The sequence below is a fragment of the Callorhinus ursinus genome, unplaced genomic scaffold (assembly GCF_003265705.2).
Source record: "Callorhinus ursinus isolate GAN/ISIS: 27379988/994484 unplaced genomic scaffold, GSC_fseal_2.0 scaffold19, whole genome shotgun sequence".
In the NCBI taxonomy this organism is placed as follows: Eukaryota; Metazoa; Chordata; class Mammalia; order Carnivora; family Otariidae; genus Callorhinus; species Callorhinus ursinus.
Genome location: NW_027397081.1, coordinates 17,140,332 through 17,166,000, shown reverse-complemented (window position 1 = coordinate 17,166,000; position 25,669 = coordinate 17,140,332). Strand labels below are relative to the sequence as shown.

The following is a 25,669-nucleotide window of genomic DNA, read 5'->3' as shown; positions in this document are numbered from 1 at the left end:
GCTTTATTTAAACTCAAGTGAGGGGACTTCTGCCCAAGCTGAGGTTAGGGCTCAAGAGTCCCCAGGTCCCAGGCCTGTGTATCAGCTGTGAGGCTCCACCTGTCTCCTAGGAACCTGGCAAGTTCTTGATTACTTAAGGTCTTTCCATTTAATAAGCACACACAGCACACACTCACACATACACGTGCACATGCGTGCACACACACACACACACACACACACACATGCTTGCACCCAGGTCTCACGTCTAGTAGAAAGAAATCACCCAATCCATGATAGCCTTGGGGGTCTGGCTTCATAGGCAGCTACTGAGTTTGGTTAAAAAAAGATGCCGTTCACAAAGGCTGCACAATACCAACAGGGTGGCCCCAGGGTGGCCCCACCCCCCTCCTCCCCTGTGACTAGCACATTCCATCTGAAGCCAAGGCCAGGGTATAGGAAAAGTGTTTCATCCCACTCTGCTCCTTAAGCAAGGCCCTAGGACACCTCCTGCATTCTGCTCTCCTCCCCCATCTCTCTTCTTTAGAGATCACATTCACAAAAGACCAAATCAAACCCAGTGACAGTGAAAGTCGGAAAGAGAAAGAGAAGACATAGTAACCCCTGAAATCCCAGGCATTTCAAGGTCTTTCTGAGTAAACTAGGAGTTGATTGGATTTTGGCATTTAAAAAATTACTTTAATGGACTTTTGAGACTCTCCAAGACCTAATTCTTCCCAAGACCCTTCTCCTACACTCTCTGGTGCCCCCAATTCCCACTCAGAAAAGAGAGGTTGGCACCTGAAATCCGACGCACTGGCCGCTCCATGTCCTAAAATTTAGGAAAAAGAAACGGATTATTTAGACTTCCATTGCCTAACCCAGCCTCCCCCTCCAAAAAACAAAAACAAAAACAAAAAACCACCCCCAAACAAATGGCTGGAATTGAGAAGACAACAAAGAAGAAAAGTGGGGTACGGACGGGGGAAAGGGGGGAAGAAGGGAAAACAAAAGAACATTAACAAAAAATATACAAATCCAGAAAAGAAAAACTTCCCTGTTGAGTTTAATTTGTTTTCCTGTAAGAACTAGACCCAGGGTACAACGGCCCCTTCCTAGGGGAAATTCCACTGATTCCACCAATTAATTCACTGGACAAGTCTGGGCAGGGACCCCCCACCCCAGACTCTGTAACTCTGGCGGGAGGGAAAGGCCCACTGGGAGAAGATGGGTCCTTGTGGTTGGCAGGGAGGGCGTCCCCTCGCCGCTGGGGTGCAACGTCTCTGGGTGGCCCCAGCTCCTGGCCCTGGGCACTGGCTCTGGCTGGGGCGGCAGGCTCTGCGCTCTTTGGGTCAAGTTCCGGGATCCAGGCTCCAGCGAGAAGCTGCACAAGTCTCGGCTCCCCGCGGAGCGCAGCGCCCCCACCCCGCCCCCCGCCGGCCCTCCCGCCTCCCCACCCGGCCTGCACGTGTCCGGCGCCCCCGGGGCTACTCGGGCTCGCTGCTGTTGGTGGTCTTCTCCCACTCCAGGCTCTCCTCGCTGCGGGCGGGGGACGGCCGCGCCCGCAGGCCCTGGAACCTGCGGCACTCCGGGCAGACGCGGATGTGTGTGCAGCCGCGGGCCACCAGGGCGGCCTCCTGGGCCAGTCTCTGCGCCAGCTGGTCGGGCTCCCCGGCCCCGCACAGTTTGCCGTTGCTGAGCGTCGCCGTGCCCCGCGGCCGGCGCTCCTCGGGAATGGGGGGCCGGGGCGGAGGCACCCCGGCGCGCCGCCGGCGGTGGTGCACACTGTCCTGACACAGGATGATGCTGCGCAGCTCGGTCACCATCTCCTGGCAGACGGACACCTGGGGGGAAGGAGGAGGTCACAGCCCAACCTCTCAGAACCAGCCCATGCGGGTCCCTGGCACGTCCCTTGCGTATCTGTTCCAGTGGGGGCTGGAGGGGAAGGATCTCAGAATCATATAATCGTAGGTATGGAGATATTGGGAGGCCCTTTCAATCCATTCCCTCATTCCACCTCCCACTTAGCATTTGAAGGCCCTCCATACCATAGTGTTCAACAGCCCTGCCATCTGGTTGTCCAGTCTTTGTCTGGACACCTCCAAAGACAATGTCCTCACCATGCTGGGAGAGAACCCATGCAATGGTGCTTCCTTCTACAGACTTCACAATTCGTCTCCCTGAAATTTTCCATCCATCCCAGTTAAATTTGTAACGTGAAGCCTACTAAATAAATAGGCCCTTTTCTGCAGGTCAGTCTTTCAAGTACTTGAAAAAGCCATGTCTCCATGAACATTCTGTTCTCAGGCTAGAGTCTCTCACTCTTTGGGTCAACTGGTTATAGCCAGAGATAATAATACAACAACAAAAGCTACGGCAACCACCACCCCTACTGGTCCACCGTCTCCTGAAAACAAACCCTTGGGTCCAGGTATGTTTCAGAATATTTTCGATTTGAGAGAGGTAATACAACACACATGCAGTATACTGTGTATCACACCCAGTGGGGTCTAGGGCAGACCCTATATTCAAGCACATTAAAAGCTGTTGAGAGAGTAAGTCCTGAGAGTTCTCATCACAAGGAGAAAATTGGTTTTCCTTTTTGCCTTCTTTTCTTTTTCTTTTTCTTGTATCTGTAGGAGATGACAGATGCTAGCTGAACCTACTGCGGTGGTCATGTCACAATATCGGTAAATTAGACCATTATCTTGTATGCCTTAAACTTACACAGTAACATATGTCAATTATTTATCAATAAAACTGGAAAAGACCACATCAGCATTTCCATAGCAAACTGTATGGGCCTTTACACCGAGTGGAAGAAAGACCATAAACATTAACGTTAGCCTCGGACCTGTGCAAGTTTTGTCACCAAGTGTACTTTGCATCAAATTTATAAAAAATTTGGAACTTTCCCAGCTTTTCAGGTTTGAAAGCTGCTCTTTCATGGTCTTTCTTCCAGTCTTCGAGTTCTATCAATGGAACAGTTGTTCTACTAGAGCCAAATAGCTAATGGAGACTTTACTCTTCATTTTAGCTCTTGGAAGTCCTCACTGAAGTTTTCAAGGTACATCTAGACGGTGCTTAAGCTCTTGAGAATAACCAAATGTGCACAGATCCTCTACTTGAAGTGGCTGTAGAGAAGTCGCATCACCTAATGGGATATGGCCCATTTAGACTGTTACTTAAATTGAGACCTGTTACTAAATATCAGAGACTCTGGGCAAGTCCCTTAACATCTCTGTGCTTGCAGTAATAACTGTAACAGCTAAAACAAGAGCACCCGCCTAATCTATTACATGTGACAAGACATACATTTATTGGCTGTCAACTATGTATCAAGCGCTGTGCTTTGCATGGAAATACAGAGAGAGTGGACACAGTCCTGACTTTTAGGCAGTGCAATGTTTAGTAAGGAGGCTGAAACAAAAATAATTGCAACACAATGTATAAGTGCTTGATGCACAGGATGCAATGGTGTTGGAAAAGAGGAGAAACGATCAACTCCTCTTGTCCAGGGAAGAAGGCAGGAGGACTGGGGAAGGTTTCATAGGGAAAGGAACACCTGAGCTGAGTCTTACAGAGTAAGTAAGTAGCACCACTATTTTAGGAGTGGACAAAGGGAGAAAGCCAGTAAAGCTGGAGGGAGAAGTAGGAGGGGAAGCAAGAAAGCTTGGTGTCAGGCAAGGCAAGGGAGGGGAGAGCTTCTGGAAGGAACTGTCCGCTTCGTGAAGGGCACACTGAGGTTCAATAAGGCCCATTGGGTTCTCTGGTTTTGTTCGTTGGGAGGGGTTAGACCTCTCAGCAATGACCTTTCAGTGCAGGGGTGGGCAGGAGCCAGACTGCCCTGCACTGAGGACTGGATGGGAGGTCAGGAGATGGAGACAGCCGGACCCCCTTGGTTTGGAGGAAAAGGGTAGCGCAAGAGCAATAGGAACACTGCTATTATTTTATGGCTTTTTGCTGAAGCCCTGCATGGAGCCCAATGCAGGGCTTGAACTCACAACCCTGAGATCAAGACCTGAGCTGAGATAAAGATTCAGATGCCTAACCTACCTGAGCCACCCAGGCACCCCAATACTACTATTATTTTAAAATAGAGGATAAACTTGAGCATAATTTTAGATTTTGGGGAGAGAGCAGGAAGCAAACATAAAGGAGAAAAAAAGGAAAATCCTAGAGTAGCCAAGGCAAGTGGGATGAGGGCAGAGACAGAGTGATGCCCAGGAGCATCTGCTGTGGTTGCAAGGGTGGCTTTAGCTGTAGGTAAAGTTTTCAGGGGGGGGGTTTAATTTGGGGCTAGCCTCTCCTGATTTCGTGGGGGTGGGTGGGAGGTAAAATTAACCTTTATGCATGAAGGGGCAAAGGAATATGAGGAATGGGTGATGGTTTGGAAGTCCTAGTGGGTATGGGAAAGAGTCTGAGCACAGAAAAGTAAAAGGACCAGAAGGCAGTGCTGTATTGAGGCCCCACGTGAGGCTGGACTCGACAGATGGAGAGGCGCGTGTACACCCCTGTTTCTCCAGCATCAATTAAGGGAGGAGACTTATGACGACTGAGAGCTGAGAGACTGAGAGAGAAGCTAACGTACTTTAAGAACTGAATAATGCCATCAGCATGTAAGGACTGGTGCCCCTTCTCTGAGGTAGAATGGAGACAGAATGGGATAAAGACTTCTTCCTTCTATTCAGACTTCTCAGTCTGTGCGAAATTTATATTAACCCAGTTTCTAAGCCACAGGTTCGGGAATTAAGTGGATTCAAAATCCCTGAGAAGGACGATGTACTTCTTGGCCTTATGTGAACTGGGATATCTCCAAACATCTTTACCGGTAAGGCGAAAACATACTGAAGACGGAAGAACCAGTCTTCGCTTTCACAGGAAGCCTGGTACTTTGGCCTGTTTTTCTTTGCCACACTACATCTTAAATTATAGTTGTATAAGAATTTGTTGTGTGTAAAACACTCATCATGTATTTATCGGCTGGGCTGTTTTGGAAAAGAATCTGAAGCTCAGGGGCTAAGCGCACTTTTCTGTGGCTGCATAATTAGTAAGTGATGAAGCGTTAACCCAGATCTCTTGCCCGTGGGACTGGGATTCTTTCCGCCACACTGTCCCGTGGGTGCCCCACCCTCTTATGGGATCTCACAGGTTTTGTCTGAAATGACTTGTAGGTGCGTGAGCCCATCTGCCAACACTACAGGTTGTACCCATTTGAAAGTTTACCTCAGTAGCTTCCGAGTGTCGGAGAGTCCATAAAAACTCCAACATAGCCATAAAAATGGCCACGATTAAGCCACAAATAAGAACCACAAAGATTCCACCAATATTCTCCATTCCCAGTCCTGTAAGAAAGTGAGAACAAACACAAAGTAACATTAAGAGGGCTACAAGACATAATCATTCTACCAAAATGCTGAAAGTCATTTAACCAACCAGGACTTGAGTCTTGTAGATGCTTTACACGCATCTTCCTTGCAGGCGATATAATTATTCTTTTGAAAAAAAAAAAAAAAAGTGTGGCATAGCTGGAGTAGAAAAGGGAAGTAGGATCCAGTTGCAAAAGGAGGAGACCAGTGAGAAGCCTCCAAAAGGCCCTCTGGGGGTGGGAGGTGAGAGTCATTTTAAGAAAAAGGTCAGCGGTAGCTGGGCGGCACAGTCGGTTAAGCGCCCGACTCCTGGTTTCGGCTCAGGTTGTGATCGCAGGGTGGTGAGACCTCAGGTAGTGAGAACCTGCGTCAGGGTCTGCACTCAGCACAGAGTCTGCTGGGGATTCTTCCCTCTTGCCCTCTGCCCCTCCCCTGCTGACTCTCTTTCTCTCTCTCTCAAATAAATAAATTTTTTTTTTTTTAAGAAAAGGGTCAGTGAAAATTTGACTTAGCCTCCAGAGATATGATAATACCAAAATACCTACAAATTCTAGATGTTTCATAAAAAATTTAGTCAATCTTTATAATACTGGGTTTGCTGGATATAAGGCAGTTGTTTCAACCAAGCTATGGATATAAAAAAATCCATTTATGTATCTGTGTCAACAGGTTACTCAATTACTTATTGAGACAGAACTTTTTTTATCCCTCCGGACCAGTGGTTGCCATCAGAACTATGTGGGAAGCTTGTTCAAAATACAGATTCCTTGTCCTTATACCAGACCTCTTGAATCCATATCTCTGGAGGTGGGGCCTAGGAGTCTGCATTTGAAAATACATTTCACAGGTGATTCTTTCTCAGCCAGACCTAAAATTCATTTGCAGATTAGTATTTTTAGAGGCAATGTACATCATGAAATTCTTGACGTCAGGCACAGTTTCCAGTTGTATCCTCACCACTGAGCATGATACCTGGCAGATAGCATATACTCAGTAAATATTTGTAGGGTTTTATGGTTGTTTCATTTCCACAGTGTCAAACATTGAATTTACCTATGTCACTGGATGCTTTATCTGGTATCAGAGAAACCCAGACTTTAGGGGAGTGTCATCAGCCCATGAGACCCTGATTCAAGAGGGACTACAACCATAAATCAAAAAGCATCTTTTATCCAGGAAAATGCCAGGAGGGTAGCTTACGCCCTGTGCTATTCCAGAATGCTCACACGTTTGAGGGTCTGTGTAATCCGTAGTAGGACACAGAGCTATGTCAGCATTAGGGAAAGCCAGCCTCACACACCACTACAAGATGAGCTTAGTTCAGGAGCCGAAATCTGACCCTACTTTCTGCATCTTGGAGAGCTGGAAAAATAGCCCTACGTAGCCATTTCAAGATGCCTCGGGTTTCTTCTCACAAAGCCTCGAGTGATGTCTGTTGCTTTTTTGTTTTGTTTTGACAACACCCCGCCCGGTGCAGGGGTGGCCTACACCAATCATCTGCTACCAAGGCCCCCATCGTGAATGCAGCAAAGGGGCTCCGTACTGTGCTCTGCAGGTCCCCACGGTTGACTTCTGAGAACCTGTGCAGATTTGGATCCTCTCTATTGAATAACCCCAAACAAGGAGATATTTAAAAACTCAATTCTAAGGGAAGGCATATAGGGTTTAGAGTAGAATTTCTACTTTCGGGGGGGGGGGGGGGAAGGTGCTTGGGATTCATTTTGAACACCTGCCCCTCTAACCTGGGATCATTTGGGCAGAAAGATTTTGACCATGGGAAACATCGGGAACCACGTGAATGGGGCAGACACACAGGACACTTGAGAAAGAAGAGTGCACAGAGGCTGGGGTATTCTGGGACCCGCTCCAGCAGCAGGTGCATGGGTATTGTGATGTGCATCTGAGCATCATGGATGAACTAGATGCTCCAGCTGTGGAGCAGGCTGGATGGAAGGCCTCCGCGAAGGGGAAGTGACCACCGTGATACCAAGGATGCCTACCTGTTCAGGTAAACGGACTCCCCGAGTGACTGTGAAGGTACTATAAGACTTTCTGATCACCCTGGGGTGGTCCTGCCTGATACAGAAAAAAAGACTAGGATCCCCCTGAAAGGCCTCAACCCCTCCTCCTGTTTCTACAGAAGGGCACAGCCCCTCGGTGGGGCCAATTCTGCCATTTGGGCTCTAGCTGCTTCCCCCGCCTGTGTCAGCAGCACCCCGACCCTCCTGACTCTCTTCTTCCTCCTGACTCCCTCTCAGCATATACACATACTCACATGCCTCCCTTCTCAGAGAGAAAATAAGAAACCCTCCTTCCCCTTCCAACTCTGTCTAGTGAACACCCCTTCTCTCTCCTTCCTTCCCTGTCCAAGCTTTTTGAAACAGTTGTCTATATCAGAACTATTTAAAAACATTTCAAAGCCCTTAAAAAGCGTACATTTGGAGGCCCTATCTCACATAAAACCAAGTAGAAGAAAATGCACCCACATCTTATGTTAAATGCATTTTTAAAATTTTGCTTGTGATATGACTGAGTAGCAAGCAACAGTTAATTTATAATTGGCTGTGATTTCTCAGCAATCCTTGTGCATACCAGGGAATGTTTGCAAAATGAGAAAAATTTAACCAAAAAAATTGTTTCCAGATGTAATGAAGCTTTTATGAATATTAAATTTAAAAATTAATGAAGTCGAAACAATGTTACATTTTGGAGATATTTAATTAAACATGTCTTAATTTAATTTTGCAGGTTCTTTTTTGCATCTTAAAGCTAATAAATTTTCTCAGGCCTCAAACATAATTTTGGATGCTGGAAAAGCTTTTAGGCCCAAGGTAGCTGAAGAAGAAAGTGGTTCTCTCTGAGCTGACTTTTGTTTCTCCTATTCACTCATCACTGCATGCAATTCTGTCTTGCACCACTAAAACCACCCACACCAAGGTCACCAATGAACATGTTTCTAACCTATTGGAAACCTTCTAGTCCTGATCTTAAGTGACCTCTTGTAGCACTTGGCATTGCCAACCACACCCCCTTCTTGGATTTTTATAAAGACATTGCTCTCTTGCAACCTTCTTGACGCCTTTGCCTGCCCTAAGGCACATTGTCTCCTCATTGCCCTGCATTTGGTCTCCTGCTTTTCCGTCCTGCACTGGCTGGTACCAAGTCCTGCTGATTTTGCCTCCTACATACTTTTCAATTGCTCACCCTTCTCTCTATCCCTGCTACCACTTCCCTCATTCACATTCAGGCTCCCACCGTCTCTTGGTTGGACTGTTCAGCAGCCTCAGAAATGATTTCCTGCTTGCAGCTGTATAGCTCAACTCTACCGTCCACTAAGTTTGCCCGAGTGATCTTCCCCAAATGCAAACTCTAACTGCGACACATCTCTAGTAACTCTTCACAGTTCCCGGCACACAGCATTGTTGCCCCTATTTTTTTTCTGTACCTTTATTCCTGTGAGCACCTCTGCCTGAAGCCTACCCCAAACCCCCAGACACACACTGGGCTAACCTTAACCTTTCCTTTAAGGCTTCACTGAATGGTCACTTCCTCCAGGCTGCCTTCTCTGATTTTACCTAGCTCTGTTACATATACCACTTTGGTATTTCACTGATAATGCACTGTGAATCCATCTAACATTGTATCAGATAATACCCTAGTTTGAGCTGCTATCTCTGGATTTGCCACTAGACTATGAGTTCCTTGAGGGAAATATCCAGGTCTCGTCCAGCTCTGTAACCCCACAATCATGGTGCCTGGCCCATAATCGGAGCCCAATAAACGTTTGTGGAAAGAATGAACAGAAACTAAGAGGATAAAGACATCTCCTATGTAGAAGCCTGTATTATCAAAAGCTTTGGATCCATACTGTGAAATGTATTCAGTCCTAATTAAATTTTGTTTGAAATAATAGTAAAGTGTGACAGCCCTTGTCGGGTGCTTGGAGCCTGGTCACAGAGGCAGATGGCCCAGACTGCGCAGAGTGGCTGGCCAAGGGCAGACTGAACACTGACATGGGCTAATCCACAACGTGGACCCACGGTACCGGGTCCCCAGCGGGTGCAAGGTTATACACAGACAGGTGATCGGGGGAGGTTTATACACAGGCAGGTGATCAGGGGAGGTTTATACACAGGCAGGTGATCGGGGGAGGTTTATACACAGGCAGGTGATCGGGGGAGGTTTTTACACAGACAGGTGATCGGGGCTGGGATAAGTTTGATGAGATCAGGGAAAGCTTCTCGGAGGAGCTGAGGTTTTAACAGGATGCGGGTAGAAAGCATGCGTCACTGAAACACCCCCAGGTCTTGCTTTCCCAGCTTCTCATGTTTCAGGGACAGCATGTTAATCACGCTGTTAGCTCCAGCATGCTGATTCCTGGCTGGGCGGCCTCCCCGCCCAGGAGCGAGGCTTGTGTGCCACCCGTGCCTTTAGGAACTTATTGGAAAGTGGAGGCAAGAATAGATTGCTGGCAGAGTCAGAGTTGAGAAACAGATGGAGTGGGAGCAGGCAGCGAATGCTAGGAGAGCACAGCGGTTCTACTTAACACTGCCATCAGTCATCTCCTAAAGTCAAACGCGTTCCGCAGTGCACAGCCTCTCCTCGGGCACGGACACCCTCCAGTCTGACCACAGGTCCTCGATGCGCTCACAGCCACCTCGGCCCCTGCAAGGCGGGGTGGGGGGGAGCTGGCTAATCACCGCCCCCATCCCTCCTTCAGCCGGACCCCACAGAAGCCACCTAGACAGATGGCTTTCAGACAGAGTCTCTCTTGACGCTTGAGTCTCAGAGCCTCAGCTATGTCCCAGCAATAAGACCATATCAGCTGAAACAGAACCAGACTCCCCCTGCAAACTCTTGGTTGATTAAACAGTAACTCTGGTGTCGCTCCTAGCTTGTCCACAAATACAAATTATGGTTGACAAACTAACAACTTTCCTTGTCTCTAAAACTACAGAGGGGCATGGCAACCTGCAAGGAGTACCCCTGAACAGATCTGAATCTCCACCCACCTGCTCTGCCTTCAGTTCTGACCTGAGAGTAATCACTTTTGGGATTCACATGCCTTACTACCCTTGCGTATCTCCCGGTAGCACTGTGGAAATTTGCGACTGAGATGCGGGGAATGCTCCTTTTTTTTTTTTTTTAAGGATTTTATTTATTTATTCATGAGAGGCAGAGAGAGAGAGAGAGAGAAAGAGAGACAGAGGAAGAAGCAAGCTCTCAAGGGGCTCGATCCCAGGACTCTGGGATCATGACCTGAGCCGAAGGCAGATGCTTAACCATCTGAGCCACCCAGGCACCCGGGGATGCTCCTTTTGAACAAGGAAGGGGTAGGTCTAGCCTGGGAGGCAAAGAGGCCGAGGCCAAAGAGCCAGGGAGGTGGGTACAGAGAGAAAAGAGACTGGCGCCATGATCCCAGCAAGGGAGAGCGTATTTGTTCTTGGACGTTGGTCAACAAATCTTTCTTGAGAAGCTTCCGTGAGCTGAGCACTATGCTGTGTGCTGAAGCTCTGTGCAGCGTTCTACACTGAAAACACTTGACAAGCCCATGAATTCTTTGACCAAAATGACTTTCGAGCACTCTTTTAGAGTCACATTCACCTACCTCCATGCAAATATATTAAATGGTCCCATCTCCTCGGACTTACTTACTATAAATAGCTACTTCACGAGACCATGTGTGAGCTGACCTGTATGACCTTCCCAGAAAATACGAACTGACTCGTCAGGTTTGCATGGCCGAGGACGGAAAGAGCAAGCGCGCCATTTACTCCTCCCATGACATTCACTGACTAGACCTAGCAGAGTCTCGAGACAGTGGTGGAAGAGCAGGCAAATGGACACGACATTCTAAAAGAGGGATGGAAGAGGCATCTGATAAATTTTGCAATTTATCAAAACATAAGCTTGGGAGAGGTGCTTTACAATTTATCAAAATACGAGCCCAAGCGCCTCATTTTTAAAAACATTTGCTATCTCACTCAATTATCATTAAAAACACCTTAAAGAAGGCCCACTGTCGGCATTTTCCAGTGGAAGAAACAGGAATTCAGGAAAAGTTAAGTGGCCTAAATGTTCATAGCTGAGATGTGAAATCTAGATAAATCTCACTGCCCCGCTAATGTTGTTTATAAAAATAAAACTGACCTTTATGACTGCTTCCTAGGAGCAAGGTGACACAGGCTAAACATTTTAATTGAATCCCTGTGAAACTGGTACTATGTTTGCCTCCATTTTTCTGACAAGGAAACCAAGGTACTGCGGTCGGGTAACTTGCCTGTGGTCCCATGCCCAGCAGAAAGGGCCAGATCCGAAATGAAGCCCAAGCCTGCGTCCCTACCCCTACCCCACACTGCCTCTCCCTGGAACTAGGCTTCCTCCTGCTACAGGGATGGGATTACAGACCGTAACCCCATACTCTGATGACTGAATTCATTCCTGGGACCTCTCCTCCCACCCAGAGTAACCAGGAAAGAGGGTCACTCTTTGGGTATGGGTGACGTGTGGGTGTATGTATGGGTGATGAGTTCCACTTACAAAATTCCCTTCTCTCTTTGACACCATTACATCAAACGTTTGAATCGATGCTTTACTGACTTCCCCTTGGCTCAGGATCCACACAAAGCTGGGCTGCAGACTTTATAGTTGCTGACCTCCTTTAATGCAGACACACTGGGCCACCATTTGCTCCTGTTCCTGATCCTGCTAACTGGCATCCCCTGGGAGTTTCTCCGTCTCTCAGCAATCCATCTGATTTGATTAGGGAGAAGCTTCCTCTGCAAGCATCTCTCCGAGACACTATCTAAACTCCCATATTTGGGTTTCCAGTCTTGGCTCTCTCCAGAGAAACGAGAGAACCGGGATAATCAGGCTGGGCCCCTGAGAAGAGACAGAGAGGAAAACAGCCCCCGATTCCACCCCCACCCATCCCTCACCCCCACTCTCGCTAAGATGTCTCCCACTTTCATTCCCGCTGCGCCAGACAGCAAACTTCCTGCTCTCTAAGGATTTTTCGAGTCAATACCACTGGCCTCATTTCCATCCTTGAAAGGGAACCCTGATTTTCACAGCCCGGTGGTGTATTTATGTTCCTTTGAAGCCCAATTGTGAGCTTCTGTTTTTCAAGATAAAGGTATTTAATTTCCTTGGAATTTACCGACTATCTTTTTGTCCAACAATTGTTCTGCAAAGCCTTCAGTAACCCAATCCCCTTGAATCAGGGTGCCGGCATTTGTGAGTGGCTAATGGAGATTTCTTTTTATAGGGGCTGAGTGAGAGAATAAATAAAATAAGTGTTTTTGAAAAGAAAGGGCAGAAGGAAATGAAAGAGCTTGGAATCAAGCCTTCCATATGCTCTACCATTTCATTTTTCAGCTGCAGACTAAGGTAGATGGTCACTGAGCTCCAGGCAGGGAAAGAAATCTGGGAGGTACGGTGAAGGGGTAATGTTGTGTTTCTCATCAGAGCCAAGGGAGGCCTGGCAAAAAGACTAGGCTTGGTGGCATCATCCCAACGTTAGGGTTCTTCTCTGGAACTTGGCAGTGATGTTTGAGCTATAATACTGGATTAGAAATAGGATAGCACTAGATCCTTTTCTTTGAAATTTCTTGCATTTTAATAGGATAACAAGGTGGAGAAGGATTATGTCAGCTACTGCACACTGACTAGTACACGCTGCAGATCTTCCTCGACTTATGATTGGGTTATGTCCCAATAAACCCATTGTCAGTTGAAAATATCATTAAGTGGAAAATGCATTTAATACACCCAACCTACTGAACATGATGGCTTAGCCTCGCCCACCTGAGATGTGCTCAGGACACTGACAGTAGTCTAGGGTTGGGCAAAATCGTCTCACACAAAGCCTCGTTTGTAACAAAGTGTTGAACATCTCCTGTAACTGATTGAATATTGTCCTGAAAGTGAACACTGGGATGGCTATATGGGTACGGAAGGGCTGTCAGTTTATCGGTTCTTGACCCTGGTGACCTCGGGGTGACTGGGAGCTCTGCTGTTGCCCAGCATCACAGGGGAGGATCATCCCGCACATCGCTTGCCTGGGAAAAGATCCAAACCCCAAGTTCCAAGTACATTGGATACAAAACGCGTCCTGCTTGCGCACCATCATAAAATCGAAAAACTATTAAGTCAAACCCTTGTAAGTCAGGGACCAGCTGTACTTGAAAGCCAAGTACCTACAGCCACTGTCAGTTTCAGAAGCCTCTGACAAAAGGGCCTTCCTAGCAGTTCCCTTTACCTCCATCCCTGGAGGGGATCCTGCCTCCATCACTCTCTGCCTGCTCCATAGTCTCCTCCGTCCTTTAGGCTCATGAGAAAGCCAAAGGACTCACATCACTAAAAGAAAGATCACCCAGGAGCCGCTGGGAAAGCAAATTAATACGACTGCCCTTTGTTCGGTTTGAGAAGCAAGGAAAAAAAAGTTCCTGTGGCTCCTTTCCTGGCAACCATTTAAAGACTTAAAGGAAGAGATCTTCGCGTCATGCTGGTCCTGTTCTGCCCTGGGAGGGGCTCCCTGGAGCGGGAAGTTATATTCTGTGAAGTCTGATGGCTAATTTGCCAGAGAGAGGCCAAGCAACAGGGCCTTTCGCTCCAGGCTAGTGTTTCTTGCTTGGCTTGGAGGAGGTCACGCAGACTTTGGCTTGGCTAGGAAGCCCTTTTCCCTCTCTGAGTCATGTTTGTTTGGGTTTCGGCCATGCAGAAATGGGGCCACTACCTTAAACTGGCACTAGCTGCTGAAGCCCTGGCTCTTATGGTGATTTGCACAGCATCTCCCAGACAGGGCCCTTTGGATGTTTTAACACAGCTCACCCTTTCCTTCCGAAGGACAGTGGCACAGAGTTGACATGGGCCAGGTGACAGAACCCTAGCATCTCCTGAAGCATTTGGGACCTGGGCAGGGTGACCGCACTTTTTATTTTCCCCTTTTCATATGCTCCGTTCTCTTCTCTGTGGTAGGAAACATTTGGTCCCCAAGTGCAGAGTGGAGCCTCCTGTACGACCTCCCCATCTTCCCTGGGAGCCCGATCTCCCTGTGTACCTCCTCCCTCCACCCCTCCTGGGCTCTGCCGTCAGATCAGTCTTCCTCAGCCTCTGTGGACTGAGGAAGGGTTTCCAAAGCCAATCACTTGGCAAAAATTCTAACTTAAGTTTTCTAAAAATTACCCATTTCCACCCGATTGCCAAAAATGTAGAGATTTCTCAGTCATTTGGGGTTTAAATTTAGCTAAATGCAGTGTTTTCTCTGTTCCTGCTTCACCTCTGGATGTATTTCAGGTCCGAGGATAGGAAGGAGATTCTGTGTCATGGGGGTGGGTCAGGGATCTGGTCTTAATGCGGGATTCCACTTAGATTTCCACCATCTGTGGGGTCTAGGAAAATGCAGGCCTGCCACTGGGGCCTCCCTGCCCTGGGTCCCCATGTCCCATCTCTCATGCCCCTTCTACACTGTAGCATGACACATTTTTCCGGGGCTTCCCAAACTCCAGAAGCAAGCAAAAATCTCTTTACCTCTTAGAATTCCCAACTTATCTAGGAGTTCTTATCTGCTACTGTCTTGTGTCCCAGCAGGGCACAAAGCTCCTTCTCAGGGACCCTCCACATTTTAATATACCCCTTTCCTGCTCAGAAGCTCCCTGTCCTGGCCAGGGTGTTATTTTTTTTATTTTTCATTTTTTAATCTGGTTTGCAGACTGGGTGGCCTGGGTCTTCTCTTATTTTTCTACTCTCTAACTTCTAATGCCAGCTTCATGCCAAGCTTCCTTTAGGTATTAGCCTTCTGTATTGCAAAACACTCTTCTGGCAAATCAAAAACCTTGACTGCTAACAACACTGTCTCTGCTGAGTTGTAAGAACTGTTGGAACTTAAAGTCAATAATTTGATTCTGTGTTCCTCCCGAGGCAAGGACTGTCCCCTGAGACCATGAATGCCAGTGACAGCTCAGAATTCCATCCCAGCACCTGCTTTCATCATGCCCCATGTCAGCCCAGCACCTCTGAAGTCTGGAGCCAACACTCTCCAACTCAGTCCAGGGTGCCAAGACATAGGCAATGCTCTGGGATATTTATGGAGCATCTCCCTGGGACACTAATTTTACTTGGAGCTGAGGTGGAAAAAGCATTTTTACATTAAATAAACATGCCTATGTTATGTCATAAGTTGCAAAATTCATGTGTTTTTAGGATAAAAAAAAAGACCAAGGATGTTCCAAGCATGGTGGGCTGTTTTAGACGATGTTCCCTGACCCCCAAGAGTATAGGCTTAGTGTCGGCTGCTATTAATTCCTTCCATGGAAAAGCTTAGAATATGCTGGTTTGCAGTCCAAATGCCTCCTCCTAGTTTTCAAGGCTCTCAACTCCAACCTCATCCTACTTATTCAAACCAATTTCTGAATGCAGCTGCTTTGCTCTACAACATTCCTAAAGCAGTGACTCCTGATAGATGCTTCAAGGTTCAGGCCAAATGTCCCTAAAGTCTTCCCTGACCACTGCTCAGTATTAATCACTTCCTCCCCTGGCCTTCATAAACACTTTCTTTATGGTTCTCGTAAAGCATTCCTACAGTGCAAGCATTATTAGTGATGATTTGTGCCTCTCTCTAGGTTCTAAACCTCTTGAGGACGGGGCCATGTCTTAGTCCTTTTCATAATGTCAGAGCCTAGCACAGTGCCTGATATGCACTGGTTTACAGTGTACACTGGATGCAACGGGGCTATGTGAATACTTTTTATGCCACCAGCTGGGGTGTCAGAGTTCCTGTTTGGGAGGCAACAGACATAGGAAGTGGTACCAGTCTGGAGGTCCTTGAGATGACTGCCCACTCCATTCATTCATTCATTCATTCATTCATTCTTTCATTCACTGTTCATCCTTATATCAGACACTGATGTCAGATGATAATGCTAGTCATCAAGATACAAAAATAAATAAGACACAGTCCCCGCATTTGAGTTTTTTATAGTCCGTGGGGGACAAATGTCAACAGATGCAAAATAGATGTCATCAGTGTGGATTTTAGAAGAGCTATCTAGCCTTAAGTAGCATGTGATGAGTGAGCATACTTGTGGCTGTAGACACTGTTCAAACCTCTTACTGTGCCTTAATTGCTCCTCGAAGCCTAGATTTGGGAATAAAATTAGTTCTCACTTCCTTTGTGCCAGGCACTTTTGCAGAGGGTTTATTTAACATGATTTATGTCATGTGATCTTCACAATAGCCCTGGGAGCTGACATAATTATTAATCATCATCTCTATTTCTTAGAGAAGGAAACCGAGGCTCAAAGATGTTTTTTAGTGTCTACAACAAGGCCTTTTATGGGGTGGGGTCCATTTGCACTAAGGCCCATGACCCTGAACCCTACTGAAACTGTCTGAGGGAAGAGTGCTATCCTAGTGGCTGATGGAAGAACAAACAGGTAGGCAGGAGAGTAAAAGTCTGATGAACTCCCTTCTTGGAGGGTGGGAGGAGGGTTGGGGGAAGTCCACTGGACTTCGGGTGACATCCGGAGTAGGAGAGAGAGGATCCAGATGGGGGGCCATGAGTGACCACGGTAAGGCACCCAGATCATCGTGTTTGCCAATTCTGCTGCCCTCCAACTTTTCTCTCTAGGATTAGCAGGATGCATAAATAAACAGAAGCAAAGACATACATGCACAAAAGAGAAGGACCTGTGGCCGGTTTTTGGGGTCAGGGATGAAAGGGGGAAACTGGAGACATGGGAGCAACTCAGCAGTGAGCCTCAAGGGGAAATGTGCTCCAAGAGATCAAACAGGCATCCAGTTGACGAAGGCAGGGAAAGCTGGGGAAACCCATAGCCAGTGGGAACAGGAGGGGAGGAAGATCTGGAGCTGGCAGAGCTGGCTGCCAGCTGGGGTGGGGGTGACAATGCAGGAGTCTGTGGGGGTCCCTGCACTGCTCTGGGCCCTGGCTCCTGGCCCCCTCCCTCTGTGTTCCAGCCTCCCTTATCGATAGTGTTTCTGTGTCACCACATCCATTGGGTCAGCTGCTCAGAGGCAGGAACGACTTGACTGAGTGGAGAGCTCGGGGTGAAGGTTGCGCAGGAAGGTCACCGAATCAGTTTCATTGGTCCCTTTGCTAATGTGACCCAGGAGAACACTGCCATTGGTAGCTTTTGACAACTACCAGCCAGTAGCTCTAGTCACACATCCCACAAATATTTACTGGATCCCTACTATGTGCCAGGCTCTGTAGGGGAGGCTAGGGACATAGAAACAAACGAGACTGGGTCCACGGCTACGGTGCCATCTGCCAAGCAGAGGAGACCATGAGCTGCAATGTAGTGTGTTGAGTGCTCTGTCCAAAGTCACAGAAAGCACCCAACCCACTGGGGGTGGGGTGGGGGTGGAGGGGGACCAAGGGCTTCTAGGAAGGGAGATACCTGGACATTTCTCCTTTTTTGCTCATCGGTCAGGGGAAGGACTCAAGGGCCTTTTGCTCTGGGGCCCAGATCTGCCTCTCTGTTTCTACTTCAGATTACTCCAGATCAAAACCCATCACTGGTTCCCTCCACCTGCTTGGTAAGATGGTGTGCTTTCCCACTGCTCTGAAGTTCATTGTTATCACAGAACGACATTAGCCTATGTTACCTTATCAATAATCTCATTTTATTTTGACTAGTCCAGGCCCAGTCAGATTTAGATTGTTTTCAAGCCATGTGTCTTTTTGTGGGGAGAGGGTGGTGCAGGAGCATTTCACTCCCCACACCTTCCCAGTACAAACCCTCTGTACAGCTCAACTCTCCCCACGGGAACCTCACTCTGCTCCACCTGCACCACACAGAGCCCCGGCCCACAGCACGAATTTCTGCCGCATCTTCCTCAAGGGGCTCATTGCCTGCAATACCCACTCCGACCCTCCCTACCTGCTCAGGTCCTGAGCATCTTCAACATCTACTTCATTCTACCAAATCCACAAAAGTTTTCTGATACCCTCATTTCTTTCTTTCTTTTTTTTTTTTTTTCCTGAATAGAGTTAGTCTCCTCCACACTTGATCTTTGGGGAGTGGAGAGCCAAGACATGTGTGGCCTCCATGGGTTCCTGTGTGGGAAGGGGCAGCATTTCCTCTAAGTTACAAAGGGCCACTAAATTACCCACAGGTCGATATTTCCAAGACCTCTCCTTGCAGGACAGAGACCCACAGAGAAACCCTCGGAAACACAAAGTCACTCATTCACTGTCTCATCACGGATAATCATTCATGCTGAGCAGAGAGGGAAGCACATGGTATTATTCATTTCACTCCTCAGCTGCCTTCCTAGGGGATAGCATGTATAGGTAAATTTGTTAAGTGTTTTAGCAAGGCTGCAATAGATGACTAGGGTGATCATATGATTTACTGTCCAAACCAGGACATTATGAGACTTAAAGAGGGTTCTAAAAATAACTAATAGGCATTAACTGATCGACAACAGATGTAGCCCGGGACTATCCTGGGCAAACCCCCTACAAAAAATCCTGGGTGCTCAGGGACCCTGGACACTCCACAACCACACATTATCAGTTGGTGACTGCTTTCTATCCAGCGTGATTTAAACTTCATTCATTCACTCACTCATTCATTCATTCCATAAAATATCCATATGCCAGGACCTGTGGATAGTCCTGTGAAGAAGGTAAGTCCTGCCCTCATGAAACATATTCTGGCAGAAGAAATGGAAAGTAGACAAATAAATGAATAGAACATATAGTATCGGGGAGTGATGAGGCCTGACAAAACCAAAGCAGAGCTCAGGTGATGGGAGAGACGGGTGAGGGGAGGGATGGCCTCTCTGGGGGAGCCTCCTCAGCCCAGCCCTCAGCCCAGCCCCACCCGGCCCTAAGTTCCTTCCAAGGCTTGCTCTCGGTGTGTTCTAGCGATCATCATCTGGACTCTGGACACCAGAAACAAGTTGCTGTCCTCTAGAGCAGGCGGGGGACGCCCCTGAACCCCCTTACCTTTGGCTCTGTGATCTTCCTCCTTGGGGCACTTGCCACCTTCCCACCATTTGCGCTTGAGAATTTCTAGGCGGTTGTTCTCCTGCAGCTGGAGAATGGCCAGGTCAAACTCATCCCGGAAAACCGAACCTGTGGGGTCACAGGAGAGCCCAGACCACAGGGTGTAAGTGTCCTGTTATGCGTCACTCGGCTCCTTTCCCCGGCACACCTCCTGGCCACTCTGCCCACTTCACCTCAGGAGGAGAGGGACAGACGTGGCAGGGGTCCCTACAGGAGCATGGCTCTCCGCCTGGCTGGTTCTGAGGACCCTCCACGGAGAGGAGGGAGTTCTGACTGTATGCAGGGCACTTGGGCCTTTCTACTGGCCTTCTCTCTCCACCGATGCCATGTGCAGCCCCCGGCCAAGAACCCAGTGAGGCTCAAGGGACAGCTTGACCTTTCAGGCACCCGTGGAGCCCCACTTCCCCACCACTTTCCACTGAGGTTAAACAACCTGCCCACGGACACTCGGGAGGCTGGTCACAAGGCTTCCCATCCACCTCCAAGAGGCCAAGGTGGGGAACCTGTGACACAAACCTCTCACTTGGTCAGCGGTCTCTCTTCTACTTGATCTAAATTCATTTTCCAGGCACTTGTAACTCTTGCTACATTACACCTGAACAACGGTTTACCCAGAGCACCCCCAGTGAGAGAAGAGCCACCCCAGAGAGTGACGGAAGCCACCTCTCCACCATCTGTGCGCAGAAGCCAGTCACGGGCAGCTCCAACCTTCCCACCTGCTTGCTGAGTGTCGTCGACAGCCCCCGTCCCCAACCATCACCCTGTGCACACTGCTCCTCCCTCCCTCCTCAGACAGAAGGCTTCTGTTCAGTGCAGTTCTTTTTTAATTTTTCTAACGGAATATGGTCAAGGTGCTTTGGTTCTGGAATTTAGGTTTAATCACAAAAATAGGCTTAAATGAAACCATGGAAAGCTCAATGCCTCAGCACGGGCTGAGGCCAGAGATCATAAGGAAAAAGCTGCCAAGAGGCTGGAAACCAACTAAGCTGCTCAGTTTTCTTGCTCAAGCTCTGTGAAGGCCTGATGTGGACAGATGCCTCAGGGGAAAAGGCTACAGTGAAGGATTCAGGCAGAAGCTTGGAACAAATAGATTTGTGCTCTCAAACTTTAATATGCACGGGAATGACCTGGGGATCTGGTTGACCTGCCCTCTGATTCCATGGGTCTGGGATGGGGCCTGAGATGGTTCATTTCTTTCTTTCTTTTTTAATATTTTATTTACTTATTTGAAAGAATGAGCGCGAGAGAGATAGCACAAGTGGGGTGAGGGGCAGAGGCAGAAGCAGACTCTCTGCTGAGCAGGGAGCCCGATGCAGGGACTGACCCCGGGACCCCAGAGCCGAAGACAGATACTTAACCGACCGAGTCACCCAGGCGCCCTCTGATTGTGCATTTCTAACAAGCTCCAAGGGGATGGCCTGCCGCTCAGCCATAGACTGCCCTTTGACAGGCCAGGGACTAGATCAGCTTCCAGATCTCTTTGGACTCTGACAGCCCATGACTCCACAGAGGCAACCTTCCCTACCGGAGATACAACTACGCCTGGGTATGCACACCCCCAAGGCTGCGGCATAGAATGTGTCTATGCAAGCAATGTCGGCCAACATCAAGAGCGCCTCATGTATATAGGAACTCAATACACATCTGCAGTGGACGGCTACTTGAACTAACAGATGGTGCTAGGTGGGGAGACTAATGAACATTCCAGCTTTACAGACAACTGTCCAGCCCAGCCAGGCATTTCAAGCAGTTTTCAAGACATTTTCAACCCAACCTCAACAGCACCTCAGGGGCCCCCTGAAAAGATTATTTGGTTTACTCCATGTTTGCCTGCTTTGCCCCTAAACCACTTAACTCATTTCCCATCTCATTCCTTGTTCTGTTTCTCTTAATTTTCTCGGGTCCAAGCACATTACTTAATCTCTGCTTATGTCCTTATCCACCCCCCTCTTAAAAACAACACAGATGCTGTCATCTTTCCTGGACGTAACCTCAGCTGGATGTAAATTCTGTCTCATCAATGGACCGTGTGACGCTCTTCCCAGCCTGAGCTGAGAACCTGGACAAGCCCACAGCTCACTTTCCCAACTATTCTGTCTTGCTGAACCGGTGGGACCCTCTGGCAACATGGTCTGGAAAGCGAAGCACTCAATCTGGAGACAGGCAGTCTAGGCTCAAACCCAGCTCCTCTACTTACTGTGCGACCTTGGACAAGTAAGTTGTCTCCTCTGAATCTCAGTGCTCTCCTCTAGGGTGAGAAGGACCACATCTACCTCGCAGGCGGGCGGACATATGAAAAATAGCATCATGCCAGATGCAGAAGAAACGTATTTCCTTCCCTTTTTCCTTCGTTATTGATAAAAATTTCTAGAGTTGGTCTGCTTTGTGTCAACTCTCTACAGGTTTGTTCCATGAAAACTTTTGAAGCATTTGAGATTTCAATTAAATTTCTTAAACTGCTGGATCCTGATCAAGGTGCATCTTAAAAGTTTATTTTGTGGTTCACTCCACAATCTTGAAACAAAATGGAAGCCAATAAATTTCTCAAAGAGGCCCATAATCTGTATATTAACAAATATCAATGAAATATGGTAAGAAGAGAGTATGTGGGTTTACAAGTGCCCAGAGCGAGGGCTCTGGTTCATAGAACTGCTAGTGTCAGGATTCACTGAGCTCAAGAAGGAACTGTATCATTGCCTATGCTCATTGGCTTGGCTTCCCACCCATTTTTAAGAAGTCATCTGCTTTTATCAGATAACATAGGGGATTAGGGAGAAGATGGGGAGGGTACTCTTGTTCCCCACAAGCAGGCTAAGTGGGAGATGCTGTGGTAAGGCACCTGACCAGATTATTAGGTTTACCCCTTAATTACCCCATGAGGCAGGTATTAGAAACCTAATTTTACAGATGGAATAACTGAGACTCAGAGAGCTTAAATGATCTGAGGTCCCACAGCCTGGAACCAGGTGCATTCCCAGGTCTGCCTGACTCCAAACCCAGGCTTTTTACACTCCACAGGTAGAGTGAACCCAACAGAGTTCTGAGTTAGGTAAAGATCAAGAGAAGGAGTGTGTTAGATAACAGCAAAGATGTACATGCTTTCCCCACATGGTCTGGTGGCCTTAGTTGCTGGTTCCCCCCTGCTGCCTTGCACAGGATAACCTTGTAGAAGAACAGCGTCGAGTGAGGACAGCCCTATACAGTGTGACTCTCCATGGTGGGTGGGGGAAGTGTGTATGTGCCAAGCACCCAGGGAACATTTTCAGATTCCCTCGCCAATTCAAAAAGCAGTTCATTTTGCTTCCCTTCACCTTCCTTTTGGGGAAGGCCCAAAGTGTGAATATCCTTTAGAAAGCATAGCTGGGAGACCTTTCGGGAAGCCAAACATCCCTACCATCCTGTAACAGCCAGGAAGGTACACAGCCAAATGAATACTGAGTTCTACTCCTTCTTCTCAATGACCTACGCTGATTTGGAGTAGATGGGTCCATGAGACCCACAAATGATCTGAAAACCACTTTATCTCATCATGTCAGTCTCCTTTTGTAATAAGCCTTTCACCAGGGACACTAATAGCAAAATTAGTTAAGTTTGACCACCTCTTCCATCTCCTTCCCACTGCTGGTAGAGAGGTCCACCAACAGAGAAAGGGCCAAAGGGCAGGAAGCAGAAGAGTGAACAAAAGCCCTGAAGAATCCACCAAGGGCATCAAGATGCCCTTGAGTAATTAATCAATTAGTAACTAATCAAGTCATCCTTCCATACTTAAGGATTGAGAGTGGGATCACTGATCAGTAGAAGTATGTGGATTTGCTTGTTTTTTGTTTGTTTGTTTGTTTGTTTTAACCTGGAGAATGCCCACCACCTAAAGTCACTGTTAACTGGTTCTAGAACAGGGTTGTCGAATTCAGTGCTGCATTCAGTGGTCCTAGCTACTCTGACCCTGCCTGGATGGTGCTACCCAAAGAGGCTGTCCCTCTCCTGCATACCGACTGGCATGCCAATCCCATAGCCCTTGGTGTCCAGCAGGCCCCCAATCTGAGTGAGGTTGCAGTTTCGCTGCCGGTAGTACTCATTCATGGTGGATTCCAGAAGGAAGGCGTAGTTGGAATTCAACACCCTAGCGATTCCCTCCTCGGTGCTCTTCACAAACACACTTGGCTGCTTAGAATACATGTAATTCCACATGCGTTGGTAGGTCTGATAGCGGGAATTCTGGGAGAAGAACACAAGGAAGCAGGGTTAGAACAAGAGAAAGGAAATGTTGGCATTAAAAGGGAGGGAATCAAAGTGGACCTGAAAATCCTGGCCCTTTTGTTACTCAATCCCCTCATTATTTTCAATATAACCTTTTCCCTTCCGTCTCTCAGTGGCCACTGTATCATGGCAGGAGGGGGCAGCCATGCCTCTGATACCTTTCACAGAAAGGCAAGGAAAGAACAGGGTCCTAAGGCACTGTAAACTCTGCCTAGTGGTTTGATAATCGGTTTTGGCCCATCTACCCTAGAGAAGTCTTCCACTGCCAACCTCCGGGTTCTGATAGAATGAAGAGTGGAAATTCTGGTTGTGTCCTTCGCTGTCCTTTAAGTTGGAGGCAGTGAACTCAGGGTCATCGGGATTTCTAAGAGACACCATCTGAAGGAGGAGCGCCAGCTATTTTCTGTCGACCCTAAACCAACTTATCAATCCCAGAGCCAGCACTGGCCTCTATTTTTACAAATAAGAAGTCTGAGAGCATTTGGCGGGGGTGGGGGGGGAGGTGTGTGTGTCTAGCCACACCTGTGTCTGCATGATGCCTTCAGTAGTTGTGGTACCAACAGGCACTGAGGCTTGTATGGAAAACAGAAAACTGAAGGCTCTGGACTTGTTTCATGTGAAAATGGATGTCTTGGGTAGTAGGTTGGTTAGATACCTATTAACTCCAGGGTACTCTGCAGAGCAGGGGATAAATAAGCCCCAAGTGAACCTCCAAGTTAGATGTTCAAAAGAGATAATGGGATGAAGATTGATGTTTTCATCTTTAGAGGACAAACATCTCAACTTTACTCTGCCCAATTCCCCATGTTGGTGAGCAGCCCAATGGGTTTACTTGGAAGAAGGTCATGCTGGAGCCTCCGTGAATTGTGCCATACTCAATGGCGGTCTGGTCAGCCAGGTCATCCACTGACTCAATGGGCACATCCATGCGCTGCACAGTCAGGAAGGCTGCCAAGTTGGCCGTGTAGGATGAGATGATGATCAGCGTGAATGCCCACCTATGTAGGAAAAGACCAGGAAATCATCATTGCCCAGGTATCCCCAGGAGTTTCGGCCCCCATCCCCAGTCCTGCAGCGACATAGGAGAGACCAGGTGTCCCTCTTAGGAAGGAGCTCCCAGCTCCATGGGGGAAGACAGAGGAGGCAGGGCATATGATGTCAACAGAAATGAACAGAGTTTGTGAGGCTTGCTTAAAAGAAGACCATTAATTTTTTTTCTCATTTCTTAAAAGAGGTGATTATTGGGTTGCTATTCAAAAGAGGTATGTCCATGCACATGAGACCATCTCAGAGACCGTGAGGAATGAGCTAGTGAATGAGTTAAGGGTGACAGCTCTGAGGGCTCTGTTTAGAGCTGGGGCTGGGTGGCTGCCCCTGTCTTCTCATGATGCAGCCAACCACCAGATGTGCATCGCCATGTACTGAGCACCTGCCATGAACCACACACACCATCTCATGGACTCCTGACAACTAAGGGAGGTAAAATTCTTATCCTGATTTTGTTGATGAGGCAACGGAGGCTCAGAGAAGCAAAGGAACTTGCCAAGTAACACACAGAGAAATCCATATTTTAAGGACAGTTTTACCAACAAGAAACTCTTTAAGATTAACTGGTGACAAGCACCTTTGAACTGCTGAGAAGTTGGAATTGGAAACTACTCTTCTGGGCACCTGGGTGGCTCAGTCCGTTAAGCATCTGCCTTCGGCTCAGGTCATGATCTCAGGGTCCTGGGATCCAGTCCTGCATTGAGCTCCCTGCTCAGCGGGAAGCCTGCTTCTCCCTCTGCCCCTCCCCCCTGCTCATGCGTGCATTCTCTCGCTCTCTCTCTCCCTCAAATAAATAAATAAAATCTTAAAAAAGAGAAAAAAAAGAAACTACTCTTGTGATGGGCGAGCTATTTCAAAATAGAAGAGTATTTTATTGGGTAGTGCAAACTCCTTTAAAATGAGAATAGTTTTGCAACTTAGGCAGCATCCATACTTAAAGCCATTACAACTAGTTTGTTCACTTCAGTAGGTTAAATAAGCC

At 47.8% G+C, this 25,669-nt stretch overlaps 1 protein-coding gene across 4 annotated transcripts in view; it reads right to left on the bottom strand.

Annotated features, from left to right (window-relative positions):
* Positions 1 to 1,434: 1,434 nt before the first annotated feature.
* Positions 1,435 to 25,669, bottom strand: part of GRIK4 (glutamate ionotropic receptor kainate type subunit 4) — a 421,439-nt gene continuing 397,204 nt past the window's right edge. For all 4 annotated transcript variants that reach the window (XM_025893698.2, XM_073903861.1, XM_073903862.1 and 1 more), the window contains 5 exons: positions 24,473 to 24,638; positions 23,373 to 23,598; positions 19,324 to 19,452; positions 5,206 to 5,324; positions 1,435 to 1,823 (listed from right to left, as the gene is read on the bottom strand). In XM_025893698.2, coding sequence (XP_025749483.1) covers positions 1,467 to 1,823; positions 5,206 to 5,324; positions 19,324 to 19,452; positions 23,373 to 23,598; positions 24,473 to 24,638 — 997 coding nt within the window. In that variant the 3' untranslated portion in view covers positions 1,435 to 1,466. The remainder of the gene's footprint in view (positions 1,824 to 5,205; positions 5,325 to 19,323; positions 19,453 to 23,372; positions 23,599 to 24,472; positions 24,639 to 25,669) is intronic.